At 41.4% G+C, this 16,427-nt stretch overlaps 2 protein-coding genes across 2 annotated transcripts in view; one reads left to right on the top strand and one right to left on the bottom strand.

The window, feature by feature from the left end:
* Positions 1 to 11,368, bottom strand: part of ERO1B (endoplasmic reticulum oxidoreductase 1 beta) — a 31,667-nt gene extending 20,299 nt beyond the window's left edge. Inside the window, exons 1-4 of the mRNA XM_035322105.1 lie at positions 11,184 to 11,368; positions 7,030 to 7,149; positions 4,733 to 4,816; positions 3,393 to 3,434 (exon numbers count right to left, since the gene is read on the bottom strand). Coding sequence (XP_035177996.1) covers positions 3,393 to 3,434; positions 4,733 to 4,816; positions 7,030 to 7,149; positions 11,184 to 11,267 — 330 coding nt within the window. The 5' untranslated portion in view covers positions 11,268 to 11,368. The remainder of the gene's footprint in view (positions 1 to 3,392; positions 3,435 to 4,732; positions 4,817 to 7,029; positions 7,150 to 11,183) is intronic.
* Positions 11,369 to 12,211: 843 nt separating this feature from the next.
* The window catches only part of EDARADD (EDAR associated death domain), a 31,688-nt gene continuing 27,472 nt past the window's right edge, over positions 12,212 to 16,427 (top strand). The window contains exon 1 of the mRNA XM_035322115.1: positions 12,212 to 12,227. The gene's annotated coding sequence lies outside the window, so the exon portion shown is untranslated. The remainder of the gene's footprint in view (positions 12,228 to 16,427) is intronic.

Raw genomic sequence — 16,427 nt, 5'->3', positions numbered from 1 at the left:
ACCAAGTGTTACGGATTGTCCGCAACCCCCACTCCCCCGTGCAGCTCAGAGGGATGAACAAAACATTTTGAGTTTACTTTTAGTTCTCGCTCATCTGTTATCAATTGGCAATGAACTAATCTTCCCAAAGTTGAGCCTGTTTTGCCCCAAATGGTAATTCAAGGGATTTCCCTATCCTTATCAAGAAAAAATAAAAAGATTGGTTGAAATAGTTTCTTCCCCTGTCCTCTGAGGAGCACAAACACAACAGTGGTATGCTGGTGCTTAGCTACCTACCAGTGTTACACCACCAGCCTATTCCCCAGAAGTGTTTTCACTATTCAACCAAAGTAAAACTCTAGAAAGTGAAACTACTTTGTGACTCTCCAGCACCATCTGAAAAAGCTTACATTGGTGCCAAGAATTTAAAAAGAGATCCTCTGTTGTTAACTGCACTTCTGTGAAGATGCTGTAGAAGTGTAATGCTGGGCTTCACGTCTAGATAATCTTCCAAATGCAGAACTGTTCTCCCTGCAGTAATTAAGAAACCACAAAATAAAAACAGAAGAACAACAAAAAAACCCTGGACCAACCAACAACAAAAAACCCTTGGAAAAAAAAAAAACTTTTGCCTAGAACAAGGCAAAAAGCCACAGAAGTGTGTAATACAGCTATAAGTTTAGCAGCTCCTCTACATTAGGAGAGATGCATAATAGGAAGCTGTGCAGAAGCCCAGCACTTAAGTCACAGAAGACTTCTCCACAGAATTCTACCCTGAGTTTATCTACCCAAGAGTATAACTTGCATTATTTAAAGATGTCTTCAGATGGTTTCACTTTTCTAAGGCATGAAAGACACAATCAGGACAAAAGAGAGGAACTGGACAAGTATATCCCCCCAAGGAAAAACACTCTCTTTAAAATAGTGCTTTAAGGATAATCCACAAGACACAGAACTTTCTCAAACAGACCAAGTCCATGCACAGTATTTGCATAGTCCTTGAAACAAAATATCAAAAAATCCATGCCAGGATGAGTTTGACGCTTCCTTGAAAGGGATATTAAAGGAGATTCTAAAGGAGATTCTCCATTTTTAATTGGCTTCAAGGAAGAATTTTAACTTAACCAAAAGATGTATGAAAATGGTTTAAGATTTCTGTCATTCCCAATGACATCTTTCCTGCAGAGAAGCAGCAGATATAAACTCCTCGGTTCTACTACTGAGTGAAGTGGCAGAACTGCTGTACTTCCAGTACTGTAGCTGCTTGCAACAATCCACAAGGCAATTCAAAGGAAACAACTGTAGCACATACACCAGCAAATGATAGCTCCCTGAACAAGTTTTCACTCTTCCTTTATTGTAAGGAAAAAAAAAAGTGGCTGATATTTCCCTTTTTAAGTCCAACTCAACATCATTACATGAAATAGTATCTTAAGAACAGCATACTCCTTAGTTACTAATTAACATCTTCATTATTGCTCTCAGGATTAATCAGAAGGCTCAAACACCTACTTAAAGAATCTTTAAAGACTAAGTTTTAGACGAGATGAAGTCTTAAAATGCCTGTAAGGGTCATTATGTTATTTTAGTATTCAGTTTCTTTACTTGGAAGAAAATAAAATTTACTTTCTTATATTTGGTAAGAACAGAGTCAATTAAAAAAAAAAAGAACTGGCAAAAGACTTTCCACTAAAATTCAAGATCTTCTGTCCAGAGAAAGGGCTAAAGTTTTCCCCAAACAACTACTGCATATGCTGAAACACATTCAATCATGTCAGTGAGACAGGAGTTCTTCTCTGACCACCGGAAGCCTTTAAGCAAAGGGGTACACTTCAGAGCAAACTTGCCACTATATACATGTAAACAGGAAATGAGACTATCTCTTGAGCTAAAGCTTGGACAGACTTGTTACACTGTTCAAGACAGGTCACAAGTTACTCACTTCATGACAGCTCTTAGCTATCTTCGGTGATCTTTTGTGGGATACAGTTTAAACCTAATACCAAGAGTCATTTATGATACAGTAAGCTACACTGAGGTAAAATATGCAGTAACTATGGCTGTCCAGTGAGGTGGAAAGTGCTGGGAAGGACGAAGACAGAGTTAAGCAAGAAGTATGAATCTACAACAGAGCCAAGACACTACCCTGGTTTTGGATGGGATAGAGTTAGTTTTTCCTCCTAGTAGCAGGCACAGTGCTGTGTTTTAGATTTAGGGTAAGAATAATGCTGATAACACACAAGTTTTAGTTGTTGCAGAGCAGTGATTACAGTAAGGCAAGGACTTTTCAGCTTCTCACAATGCCCTGCTAGCACGGAGCCTGTGGGTCCACGAGGAGCTGGGAGGAGACAGAACCAGGACAGCTGACCTAAACCAGACAAAGGGATGTCCCATAGCATGGTGTCATGCTGGTGGCTGACTGGGGTTGCAGGGACTGCTGCTTGGGAACAGGATGTGCATCAGTCAGGGGGTGGCGGGCAATCATGTTGCGCATCACTTGCTTTGTACGTTATTATCGTCACCATCATTCTCTTCCTTTTCTGTCCTACTAAACTGTCTCATCTCAGCCCTCGGGCTTTTATTTTTTTCCCCTCCTGATTCTCTCCGCATCCCATCAGAGGTCAGTGGGGTGAGGGAACAGCTGTGTGGTGCTTAGCTGCCAGCGGGGTTAAACTACACCAGGCACTCAACAGTAATCTCTCATTTTGGCCCCATGGATACTATTATCCAATCAACTGCTAAAACCTTTTTTCTTGGCACTGTGTCTGGGATTTGGGAATGGGAGGTTTGTCTTTCTGCTCAGACCTCTTTTCTAGGTGTATATATCTCCTTTACTTTCTTGGCTGTGCTAAGATCACTTGATAATCTAAGCAAGTTGGCTTGAAAACCAACAGCACAGACTGACTACTTAAGCTGGCACAGATGACTTAAGCCTACATCAACTTAAGGCTAATGAGCTGTTCAAGATTAGATGCATCAGAACTACATATAAATGTTCACCTTTTTTGGACTATTACAGGTTGTGTTTATATACAATTCTTACAAAAAGACTGCACTGCTATTCATCTCGGCCTATAGCTTCACAGAAGGTAGCCTATACTCAGGAAGGGGCATAGAATTTTGCACCAGGCATTTGGTGGCCATGTGTCCCTGTCCCTGGTTATTCACTGATTCTGTCTGTACCGAGTCTCAAGCTGTTAAAGACTCAGAATGGTGCAGTGGTACCAGCAACAACAGGAACACTGTTACTCATACAACAGAAAATGCAAAGCCACATACAGGAACTGATCAGTTATGTTAACAATTGCATCATGACACTAAGACTGAAGATTTGTAATAGAAAGCCACACATCTACTGTAATGTTAAGATTACAACAAATGAGAAGGAACTTAAAAAATAAATGACTACTTACTTTATTAGAGCTCCCAGCTTTAATTCCAACGGGTATTTTGCTCTAAAAACAAAAATAATTCAGCTTTTACACTGCTCATAGAAAAAATTATGCTTGATGTAGAAATATTTAATTCCTAGACTTACAGGAGGCCAAACCACACTTGTTTTACATAATTAGCATGCTCCTTTCCTTTCTCCGATTTGTTCAGAAACAGTGCTACATCTTCGATAGAGTTATTTATATTAGTGGTAAAATGATTAAGACCTTAGACTACTTTGACTATTTCTTCTTTCAAAACTGTTTTTTCATCCTTTTACTTAAATTAACTAGATTAATTAGTAAAAATTCTGAACTAACATGAATTTTGTTAGCTGATGACTGATTAGAAGTATAGATCAGCCTTATTTATAAGCCTTGATATAGTTAAAGAATCGGTATATACTTCAGAATAGTTAAAAGCCTGCCAAAACAATTTGACATTTCTCAAAAGTCAAGGGAAGACTACCTTTTCACTGAAGATGCAGGATTTCCAAACAGGCTAAGAACCAATCCTTGTCTCCTATGCCTTCTGAAAACCCAAGGCGTACGTTATATACCTGCCCCAATCAGTTATTTGGGTGACTGAGTGACAATTACTGTAAGCTCTAGTCTCAGACATGAAGTGTCATAAAAGTGACATGAAACATTAGAAGTGTCTTGCAAATTACGAAATCAGGCAGTTCTACCACCTATTGCTTTGCATCACTGCTCATTGAATGCATGTTGTAAGTCACTGCATAGAAGACATGGTAAATCCAAGGAAACAAAGACCTAGACTCAATACTACAAATACATTGCTGGGACTTTGTATACATAACAGTAATCACACCTACATCCCCAGTCTCTAAATATTAGATAATGAGATGAGAATGACTACTTCTAAGAATCGTTTCCCCCCACACACACAGTTAAGTTACCTGTTTCACAGCTGTGTTTATTTTGAAAGAATGAATTTATCAGTGACAGAGATTTTGTCTAAGATAGTCTTGATTTTATCAGAGAGCTGAATCAAGCTACACATAGATGGGAATACATCGCTATAATTGCTGACATACTAATAATTATTATAGCACTTCACTTACATTCAGTGCTACCACTTCATAGAGGACATTATACAGCTTGGCTGGAAAAGAGATTTATTCTAAATGACAGGAAATAACAGAACCATGTCTACTTACCACTGGAACTATAAAGTATGTTATTATAAAGATTTTAAGTTTACTATAGTGGAAAAGTACAGCATACAGCATTACTCACTGAAAATAAGCAAACTGCAGAGTCAAATGACCCTTTTCTATTTTATGTTATTTGATCCATACCTCAGGGCAAGGCTCTACATGACAGTCTTTGATAGAACAATGGCCATCATCTGCCCAGAATGGGCATGGTCTCTTTAGATTGACCTAAACACACAAAAACCAAAGGTTACAATCAATATTATTTAAGGCAACTTTTAAAACAGAGAGCTCCCAGTATCAAGTCCTTTCAAATTAAAAAAAATAATAATAAAGAAAATGGTTAAATTTAGTATTGAAAGACATATGCATACATACATGGAAGTACTCTCAGTCAGGATACATAAGCTGAAGCTTGGCACATTGGAGCTGTTAATAATGGTCTTCAAATGGACACAAACACAGAATATTAAGGCCCAAATTAAATCTGTCACTGTTAATGTAACAAAAGCAGTAAATAAACTGCTGAAAAGAATGCAAATCAGACACAGCTATAAAATGGCTGTACTGAATTAGTTGTATTTGTACTAAACTGATCAAGGAAATATATTTCATGGAAGACAGGAACTAGTACAGAAGTTTATGGTTCAAATTAAATGCTTGGAGGATTTCAGATTCCAAGCAGTAAAAATAGACAATTAATTACTACACTTCATTGCTCTAGCCAAGGAATAACGGGTATCAAAATATTAATGGATTTAAATTAAAGAGTTGATGTTGTACAAGTATAAATAACAAAGAGAAACCACTTCAGAAACATTACCAGCAAATCCTGTCATCTTTTCTTGTCAGTGCTCCTATTTGTTATCAAATGGCAGAATAACACAAGTACTAGTATCTATTACATAGCAAGAGACTCTAACACGTTGAGATTACATTTCATATGGATTATCAATATGAAAGTCAGTTAAAAAAATAAGTTATTTTGCATTAGCCATATATACCCACATACACACACACCTGGACCTCATCATTCCTATACTGAAGACTACATACTGAAAGTTTTCTTGCATGATCTACCAGAAACACTGTGGAAATACACCATCTTTGAGCCTAAAATTACAAGTAAAATACAAAACATTTATCCACAGCAGCTATCACTATTTTTTGATAAAAATACAGAAACAGTTTTACAACTTTCAAAGTAAAAAAAAAAACACATTGTTTCTCAGTTTCCCTTTAGCAAAGCCTATACTAGTTTCCTTCAGTTTATAGATATTATTCAAAGATATTAAACTGAAGTCACTACTTATATCAAATAACCTACTTAAATAATTTGGGGTTATTACTTTAAGTTTAAAACTTTTTTTTGCAGATATTTGAGTCTGCAGTTGGACACAGCAAGAGTTCTAATAAAACACACTGTAAAATTAAGCCTAATACTCCAAGGATGGCATCAAGTCCTTGAGCAACTTCAACACAAATTTAAGAATTAAAAACACACTCACAAATATTATTTAGGTCTATACATCTTAAGCCAGAAAACTAATCCATATGCTAGCTCATGGGAAAAGATGCATAAAAGCTGTACAACAAATGGAGTCGTACACTGTAACAGCATTCTTGGTGTATCTCATCACTACCACTGCAGTAAGAGGTGTTATACAAAACATGTCCTCCCACCAATTTCTACCAAAAAAGCACACCAGAAACAGCTAATATAGTTAGGATACAACCTTCTTCAAAGTAAACCCTAACAATATAAATTGCTACCATATTTTGGAAGATGCAAGGTCCAAGTAACTAAGAGCAATATCTGCGCTCACATACAAAACACACTTGTGAGCCCAACTGAGGTTGTACCGTCCTTGTACTTGAATCAACACCAATTATGCACGGACTCTGTAGCACTTCTGTGATTCCGTGCAGGGGCAAAAAACTGCTGCTTATTCAAAAGGGAAAGGATAAAAACCTTCATAATTTATTTATTTAGCTTGATTTTCTGATGAATTCTTCTCTAGAATTACTAAATACTGTGTAGCAATGGGTGGACTGCACACTGGCCCTCGTGACTGCCTACCTGTAACTAGATCAGTGATGCAAAAAAGCTTCAGATCCTGACTATCCCCCCAGCTCTATACATTAACACACCACATTTTGCTGTCTCAATTCTTTGAAGTTGCTAATAAACAACCCTTCCCCAGATGTAGCCTTCCGAAGACATTGCCTTGAAAATTAGCACTTACACATTGAATTAAAGCAGTAAATTTTCTATCACCGACTCCAGGAGCAAACACAGGAAAACCTGCTACAACAAAATGAAAGAACTGAAGGTTTCTAAAACACAACTTAATGCAACTAAGTTCGTTTGCTCAGCAATCCTCCCTGTATTTTATGGATTTCATTTGAATTATTCAGGAAGAAAGTCACTCTAATTGTACCTTGTAATATCTGAAGTAATCACGTTCTTGCAGTTTCTGTATTTTGGGGAAGATCTTGAAAGTATTGAAGTCATCAATGCTTTCTATGTCACACAAGCAATCATCTAGGACTCCTGTGAGCTATAAAAAAATACATTGGATTGATTTTTAATCAAGAAATGCAGCATTAACTGTGGAAAAATCCCCTAAAATGATGGCAGTCAAAAGAAATAGTAGCAAAATTTAATTCCATGGCAAATAATTTATTTCTCATTACATAACATACTTCACACACTCAAAACTGGAAAATAACAGACCTTTGCACTTTTTAGCTTAAGTCCACCTTCAAACACAACGCTGAATCATTGTTAGACTACCATTTTGAGCCCTGAAATTTGTTTTGATGGATTCAACATATAGAATATTCTGCAGAACGAACAGCAAGATTTACCAAACTACAAATAGGCACAGAATTGCATACCAAGTATTCAACTAATGAGCATGCAATAGAAGAATTCCCTTGAAAAGGCAACTATGCACAGTTATCCTATCTTCTTCATTTCTTCTTAAAAGTACAAAAAATTCCATATAGTATCTTTAGCAGTATGGGAGAAAGGGGCATAGGTACTTTTGTGCCCAAGAAGTTAGTAACTTCACAGTTAAATTCTGCAAACAAATGCAGATATCTGCACCTGGTTTTCCTAAAACTACAAGGCTGTAAACCTATCACAAAATTAAGTCTGAACTTCCCAGATTCCATCACTCCTGTGCCAGGACCACAAGCTTGCTGGCACTGAACTAGCCCTAGACTGCCCCTGCAAGACAGCGTGCTCAAGTGCCAAGGCAGTCCAAGCGCTGCCAGCACAGGAGAGGAAATAGCACTGTGCAAGTAGTAAAGAGAGGCCCCAACAAGTGAGCAGACTAAGCTACAGCAACAGTTTTGCTATGACCCTGACAGTGCCTTAATGAAGACGGAACAGTAAAACTGTGATTCTATGAATATTTGTGACATAAATTTAATGAAATCTCAGCTAACTACTCCTCAGCACAGCTTCTTTACCAAACAGAAGCACCTTGGAAAGGCCTTTCAAACGTACTTTTGAAGGCTTTAGTCCACAAATGAATGGAATCAAGCATTGCTGCTAACTACTATTATTCTTCAGCCAGACGTGAGATTTGTCAGTATAACTGATAGCCTATAAAGCAAATAAAATAGGAAAGCCCGCGTATTTAGTATCTTGTGTACTTCTCACTACTAAAAGGTTGAGTGCAAAAGGAGAAGAAAAACAGCCTGTTTTTTTCTCCATAGATTTCACAGCTAGATGAAATGAGGTTATGAAATCGTCTAATCTGTTTTATGCACAATAAATCACTCCACTACTCTACAGCAAAGATACCATTATATAACCAAGCTTGATATAAAAAAAAAGTCACCAGAAACCACACTGTAGGCTTCTGCTCTTGTGAAGCAGAAAGGAGGCCAAGGAAGTGGATTCCCCACCACCCCATGAGAATACGGTGAGGTTACGGCAATAAAGCATTTTAAGTAGGAAATTCCCCTTCTATAGATCTTACTTTCCCTGACACATTAAATAGGCTGTCACAGTTCTGCGGAGTAGTTTTGGTAATGAAGTGAAACTCATTTAAGGGAAGCAACTTCACCCCAAGTCTTCTGTGCTGTTACACTTGTTTTTGTTAATGTTATTTAACTTCAAACCTGGGCAAACAGCTCTGGAAGACTATATTCATTAACAGGCTTTTAAAAAGCCTAAAGACCTCACAACCCACATGACTGCCAAGTTCTAAGTGAGAACACAGAAGTTGTTATTGATATTTACAGAAGTAAAACATCCATGCATTTTAATTTATAACTATTTCATTGCAAAACTCTAGTTTTCTTATTGATCACACGTGCAGGAAGTAATTTCCTAATCCAAAACATAGCACCCTACCAGCTACTAGGAGGAAAAATAACTGTCCTAACTGAAACCAGGACACCATCTTTACAGATAACACCTTCCCACAAATGTACAGCAGTACATTCTGCTAAAATATAAAAAGGCAAAAAAAAGGTAACTCAACATTTTGCTCAAATATTATTCAACTATATTAACAGGAGAACGACGTGAGGAACAGTAACACATTAAGATGAAAGCAGAGTGAGGAGGAGCTGAGAAATTTTCTTTGGACTTAAAGATGAAGAGTAGGAAATAATTCTGATGCTCGCCTCCCACTGCTTATAAAAATATTTAGACCTTCCTTGCAAAACCAAAAATGCTGCTCCAAGGGAAAATGTTCCAAATCAACATTCTGTACTTACAAGCAGTATCAAATACCTATGGAAAATAAAGCTGCAGTCCTTTATTTAACCAAGATAGCAAACTAACTGAAGGTACACCTTTGCCAGATGTCTCTGATAACACTTGGATTCTAAGAACACCTTTTGAAACGCAGTGCGTTTTACTCAGAAGAATATGAAGCACCAAAAATAATCCACATCCCAAGCTAGAAGAAGGCTCAAGTTTTTAAGAGAAAAGCTAACGTAGAGTAGCACGAGCAAGCAAGCAAGACTCTCAATTTCTTTTTCATAAGGCTTTCAGAACTGGAACAGTTGGCTCCCTGAATACATAAAATTGGAAAAAAATGGTGTTTCCTTGGAAGGCATGTTCTAAAATTAAACTATGCTGTATCTGTACCAAAATGCAATTTATAAAGTCATTTGACAGCACATATGAAAAGCCAATACTGCACAGGAGCGGAGTCAATTCATGGCATGCTAACTCCAGGCACCTTTGTCATTAGTGCCAGTGAAGTCTTCAGAGCTGTGACTTGCTTAATGACAGATCACTAAGAAAATGCACAAAACTGCTTTGTTTGTCAGCACCTGGATCTCCCAGTGAATTTTCAATGTGAAGACGTGAAAATAAGAACAACATATTGCACAGTTAACACTACCTATGGCATGACCTACTTTGCTATTCACAACAACTCATTTTTTGCCCTTATAAACTGAGCTGCACTAGTTAACTTAAACCACAAATACACAGCCAAACTGCACTGGAAGTTAGCACAACTTTTCTTACCATGGCCAAGTATCAGGCTTCCTTTTAATCTGTCAATTACTTTGAACTTTATGATAAACTCTAGAAGCATTAACTTAACGTAACAGCGTGATCTAAGTCAGACACAGACTAGTTTCTATTCCTTATTTCCAATATGCTTATCAAAGTATTTCCACGTATCATTAAATTTAGTTTAGCTTTCATACAAGTATCAGCTGTGCTGGAGAAGTCAAACACCTCTACGATAAATTGAGCTTACACACAGAAAGGTCGGTGTTTAACCTGCATCAATTTCTCCTTATGAAAAACCGGCAAAGAGGTGTACTCAGCACTTCAACGTTATCGGAAAGCTGAACAAGCGCATATACTAACAAGCAGCATATTTACTCCAACAACCTTATTAGTGCTATCGGGTTGCTGTACTTTAATTGCTTCAACAATTAGAAGACCACCTGGGACACTGCTTTGTTCCTTACCGCTTTACACTGCCACGGCTGCAGAACAAGAGAAAAACTATAGGTAACACAACTCCAAGGACTAATGGCCAGCTTATCTTTCCTCGGCGCAAGTCGAACCGTGGCTGTTTAAACTCTCGGTACAACGTAATAACAGTCCTACGGAACAGGCATCTCTCTGCCAAGGGCTGCGAGGAAGCCACGACAGCTTAATACCTGTGTTAAGAGCCCCAGTTAAGTTAGCGTTTTGTTACGCTAGGACAGCTGTTAGGTAAGAGATTTTTTAAGCCTCAGACAACTTCAAGTTGTAACCCAAAAACGCGCTGTAAGGTTTCTGAGGTAGGCTACTCACCGCCTTCGGTGGCCAGTCCCAACACAGCAAGTGAAGTTCAGAAGATGCAATGAAAACAAGCAGCCAAGGGCCCCAGAAGCGCTCCGCTCCACGTGCTCCTCGCTCAGAGTGTTTTCGTGCGGGCTCACCGCGACGCCAGGGGCCGAGCCGCAACCCTGCCTTCCCTCCCCGACACGGAGCTGCCCTTCCCCGCCGGCTCCCTCTGGACGGCGCTGCCCGGAGCCCGAGGGCCGAAGCCCCCCCCCCCCGGCGGGGCCGTGCCCGTGACAGAGCCCCCCCCGGCCGCCCCCCCGCTCCGGCTCCCACCTGGGCCTCCGCCGTGAGGACGCAGCCGAGCGCCGCCAGCAGCCGCAGCGCCGCCCCGCTCCGGCCGGCCCCGCCGCCGCTCATGCTGCTCCCGCCGCTCCGCCCGGCCGCGGCCACACGAAGCGGGCGAGGCTCGGCAAAGCGGCGGCGGCGTCTCCTCCTGCCTGCGGCGGCCGCAGCCGGAGCCGTCGGGCGGGGGCGCCGCGCTCGCCTCGCCCCGAGCCTGAGCGCGCACCGTCCCCTCGCGCAGCAACCGCCGCCCGGCTGCCGGCCCGCCGCGCCGCATGCCGGGACGTGTAGTCTGCGCGCGCGCGGCGCCCGCCGGCTGCAGCTGCTGCTCCTCCCGCTCCTCCTCCCGCCGCCGTCCAATGGGAGCGGACCACGCGCGCCTCCAAAACAAGCGGCGGGCGGGGACAGCGGCGGTTGCTGCTGCTGGGTGGTGGTTGGTGGCCGGCGGCCGTTAGCGGCCACTGCCTGCCCCGGCCGTTGTGTGGCAAAAGCCATAGGCACGGCCAGGGGCAGCCCGCATGCCTGGCGCCTCGCAGGTGAACGGGGGCGAGATACCATGAGCGGGGGTTTATTTATTTATTTGATTTTCCCTCGGGTTAATCTGTTTCCCTGAGCAGAGCTTCTTGGTAAGAAGCCGTTTGTATTACGAAGGTAACGCTTCCCCTCCACCCCCTACTGAAAGACAGGAAATAAGAGTTTACCTCGTCTCATTTTCTTATCTGCACCTCTTGAGAACAACACCGAAAGCTGATGAAAAACCTTTACAATAGTCGTTTGCTGGCTTTAATGTTTTTTGTTTGTTTGTTTGTTTTTAAAATGTCAGTTGTAGACAAAAATAGAAGCGTAGGCACAGGCTCCTGTGTAGCAAGTGGAAGCCCGCAGGACGAGAAGGCACTCCCAGGTGCAGATTCACCTCACAGCTGGACTCAGGCCGTCCTGAGCGGCCTCGAGAGGCAGTCCTCCAGCTCTCCCCGTCCCCCACCCCACGAGTCTGCCATAGCAATCCTGAAGCTGCATGGTAAATCAATTCACGAGGTACTTGAACCGTTTTATTTATTTATTTTTCAGGTACAGTTTTCTGCCAGAGCAGCCCGCTGAGCTGACACACGTGGCTGCTTCATCACTCAGTCTGATCAGGTCACGCATCCAGAGAGGAAGAAGAGGGTAGGACTGCCCTTTCCAGTGTCTGCTTACTGATAGATCAGTTCAGCTATGCCTAATTCTGTTTTATTATTTGTTAAGTATTTACTGGTCCCTTAGGGCGTACTGCTTGGCAGTTGAGAGGTTGAAAGCTATTATGTTACATCAATTGAATTTGTGGAACTTTGCTTTGCTAATAGCTATGGGAACTGATCTAAAACTTACCGCTGCTTCTTTTCACTTCCTTTTAAATGCTTAAAAAAAAAGCTCAGACACAGTCTTTGGTTCCCAACAGTTATCTACATGGCTGTAATTCACTTGCAGGCTTGCAAAAAATTGTATTTTTGTGGAAAAACATGAGTATTGCCCTGATTTCATGTGCAAGGTTGCTGGAACTAGGATTCTATTTTTCATCCATCTGTTAAGCCAGGTTCATCTCATCTCCACTCTGTTAAAGGAGGATATTTCTGTACTGGAGTATGGAGACAAGCACTAAGGTCGGGGAAAGTATTTTTCTGAGCTTAAAAGTTTTTAAATTGGCCATGGTTATTTATATTTAATTAAAAATTCAAAATAGTTTTCCATTATCTTTATCCTTAAGTACCACTATGTCACAGTTTTTTGCATTGCTGAAAATGGCTTGAAAAGGTGAAGGTCTGATAGCTACGAATTCCAGAGAACATGAAATGAAGTAGGCGGTAGTTTTACAGTTTGGTCACTGAGAGAAGATGTAGCATATAATTTGGGAAGGATAAAATCATAATCTATGCCTACTTTCAGCAACTGTGGACCAATATATTTGCTAGGTATTTGAGAAAAAATGGCAGAAGAGCTAATGCTGATGTTTACATTGCCACAACTGGCTCACACTGTTGCTACTCCATGATCTATTGCAAGTAGTTTGTATTTCTCACAAAGGTACGGTTTCTGTTTGGTAGATCCAGGTGAATTCACTGTATTTGTTTTAATTTTATAGGTTTGATTCTGGAGCACAAATTCAATAATGATTAATAAAACAAAACAAAAAAAACACCTTAGAAGTACCAAGTGCTTGTAACTGCCACACACCTGCACTATATATAGGACTATGCAAATTACATGTAAACTCCCGTATTTTCCAAGTCAGTGTTCACTCAGTTGTTAGTTCAGCACGTTTATGTGAGTTACAGAAAATACTTTATTTCTTCTCCTCCAACTGTCTAATCCTGCTTGTGTTGAAAGTCAGCAACAGTTTAGTTTTTGACTGCAGTGTCAGCAGCATAAAGCGTTTGCTGTAGAAGTGTACAAAGAGTAACTGTAAGACAAAAACAAAATGAATTCCTTACATAGTAATTTTAAGACCAAAAAAAATCCTTATTTGCATATGTATTTACTGTATCAGCTGAATTTGGCTTACTACAGTTTTCTAAACTCTAGCATATATTATGATTTTGTGTCGATTTCAACCTATGAATGTTATTTTGGTAGATGAATGAAGTGTGGAAAAAAATTATAACAGAATTTCTTTGTGAAATCAGTTTCAGGAAACATCTGCAGGAGAAATGGTATTCTGCTTGCAAACAATGTTACAAAACTGGGAATATGTGCTAAGCCCCTTTCCTTTAAAGAAACTTGCCTTGATGTTACAGTATTTTAGCAGGGGCTGAGAACAGGCCTTGCTGGGTAGACGGTTAATCATGTCTTCTATCCAAATAGTTTACGGCGTGCTAGGTTCATGAAGAGAGCCTGGCATATATATTTAATTTTTCAAGGTACATATGTGTTGCTTAGCATGAGAACAAGCATCTTCTATGATTGCACAACATGCATTGCTGGTAAAAATGTTTTTGCTGCAAGCTCTAATATTTTCTTTCTGTCTGCATGCAGAGAGCACAGGAACTGGAAACATTATTCTGTAGTAGTAAATAAGAGTTAAATAACACACCTCAGAGTCACCTCTTCTCCATCACAGCATAGTTCTCTAGAGCAGACAGATCTGGGCACACAGAGAGTAGCAGGAAGCCTTACAGTAGATGCAACAGATCTGCAATTACACGGGCTACCTGGCTAAACTTGCTTTTGGCTTCAGGGAGGGCACAGTGGGAACTGGTACTTGTTATAAGTTACCTCTCAATTAATTTCAGAGAGCATTGCTTCAATCATACAATTAAGTTTATTAAGTAAGCAGCCAGCAAGCAAAACAGCGCTGGGCGGCCGGGGAGTCTCTGCTCCGCCAACGGTGCGCAAACACCCCCCACCAGAGTCCCTTTTTATAACTCGGCAGTTCCGGGAATAGGCAGCACATCCGGTATGTTCTGCAGTTGCACATGCCGTTGTTAGGGGGTCGTCTTAGTCCCTTTGGTGCCATGACTTGGATGAAGGCAATTTGATTGAAAACCCTTCGGAGGGGGGGCGCCCCTGCTGATTTCAGCGGCCTTCGCTAGGATTACTTTCATTCAAATCCTTCACCAATGAATTGGGATTCACCAATGAATCCCAAATTCAGCAGCAAGCAAATAAAACTGGCAACTCCAAGTAATCTTTGTGCACGAAGACCGAACGAAGACTCAGGAGTGAGTAAGTATAGGCCGGTGATCCGTTCGGTTGGGGTTGGTATCCTGGAGCGTGGCGTTGTGAGACGTCCAGCAGGATGAAGCGAGTGCGGACCCCTCGGTAGTGCGTTTCCCACATCCCGTGAGGGACTGGGCCACAAAAAGGGGGAAGCGATTGTGGATTGTGTGTGTGGATGCTCTGGAAGATGGGACAGAAGAAGAGTAAGCTTTCTGGTCCCATGGGTGGGGTCATGCCTGTTCTTAGGTTACCCCCTATTCCCCCAGACAGTCCTCTGGGACTGATGATTAAAAATTGGAATGATTCCCCTTCTAGGTGGGGAAAGGACGAAGTAAAAATGATTCATTATTGTGTTGAGGTTTGGGGTGGTAAACTAATTCAAGAAGACCACCTCTATTGGCCCATATTTGGGTCTTTTGAAGATTGGATGTGCCAGTCTCTAAATATTTATGTGAATTCAAAAGAACCTTTTAGTCTGGAGGAAAGTGAGTATGCACACTTGTGGATTAACTTGGAAACCCGAGCTAATTTATACCCTCTAAAAGAAAAGGGAGGGGAGGGGAGGTGTAGGAAGAGACGAGAGCCAGAAATCCCAGCCCCACCACCTCCCTATATTCCACCACCTCCCACGGCTCCTCCAGCTTCCAGCTCTCCCAACCTGCAAAACCAGGGAGACTCTGATAGTGATTCTGATGCTAGTGTCCAGGGACCAGTGACCAGGAGTCGGGCCAGAAGACAGCAGCCCAGAAACGAAGAGGGGTTATATCCGCTAAGGGAAATTGCAATGGGAGGGCCACAACCAGGCATGGGGTACGTGGCTGTCCCCATTACTTCTGGGGATGTCCGAGACTTCAAAAAGGAGATGGGAAATTTTCTAGAGGACCCTTTGAGGGTGGCGGAGCAGGTGGGATCAGTTCTTGGGACCTAATGTCTACACCTGGGAAGAGATGCAGTCAATTCTGGGGATTCTGTTTACCTCCGAAGAAAGAGGAATGATTAGGAGAGCTGGGATGCGAATCTGGGACCAGCAACACCAACAGGGTCCGGCTGCGGATGTTAAATGGCCACTGCAGCGACCCAGTTGGGATAATCAGGACCCGATACATCGTGGTCATATGCAAGATTTAAGGACCATCATTATTCAAGGGATTAGGGAGCCGGTCCCGAGAGGACAGAACATTAACAAGGCCTTTAATGAACAGCAGAAGAAAGATGAAACTCCAACAGAATGGTTAGAAAGACTACGAAAAATTTTACAACTATACTCTGGGCTAGAACCAGGACCCCCTGTGGGAGAAGCCCTCTTAAAAACTAAATTTGTGGCAAAATCCTGGACAGATGTTAGGAAGAAATTAGAGAAGATAGAGGAGTGGCAAGATAGGGGTTTGGATGAGCTACTAAGAGAGGCACAGAAATTATACGTCCGAAGAGAAGATGAAAAGGAAAAGAAACAAGCACGAATGATGGTAGCGGCAGTACGGGAAGGGCAGAGAGGAGTAGAGCACAGAAGAGGGCCAAGGATGGTTCGTCAGAGGGGGAGAGAAG

The sequence above is a fragment of the Oxyura jamaicensis genome, chromosome 3 (assembly GCF_011077185.1).
Source record: "Oxyura jamaicensis isolate SHBP4307 breed ruddy duck chromosome 3, BPBGC_Ojam_1.0, whole genome shotgun sequence".
Lineage (NCBI taxonomy): Eukaryota > Metazoa > Chordata > Aves > Anseriformes > Anatidae > Oxyura > Oxyura jamaicensis.
Note: the sequence above shows the minus strand (reverse complement) of the source record. Positions and strands in the feature narration are given on the sequence as shown.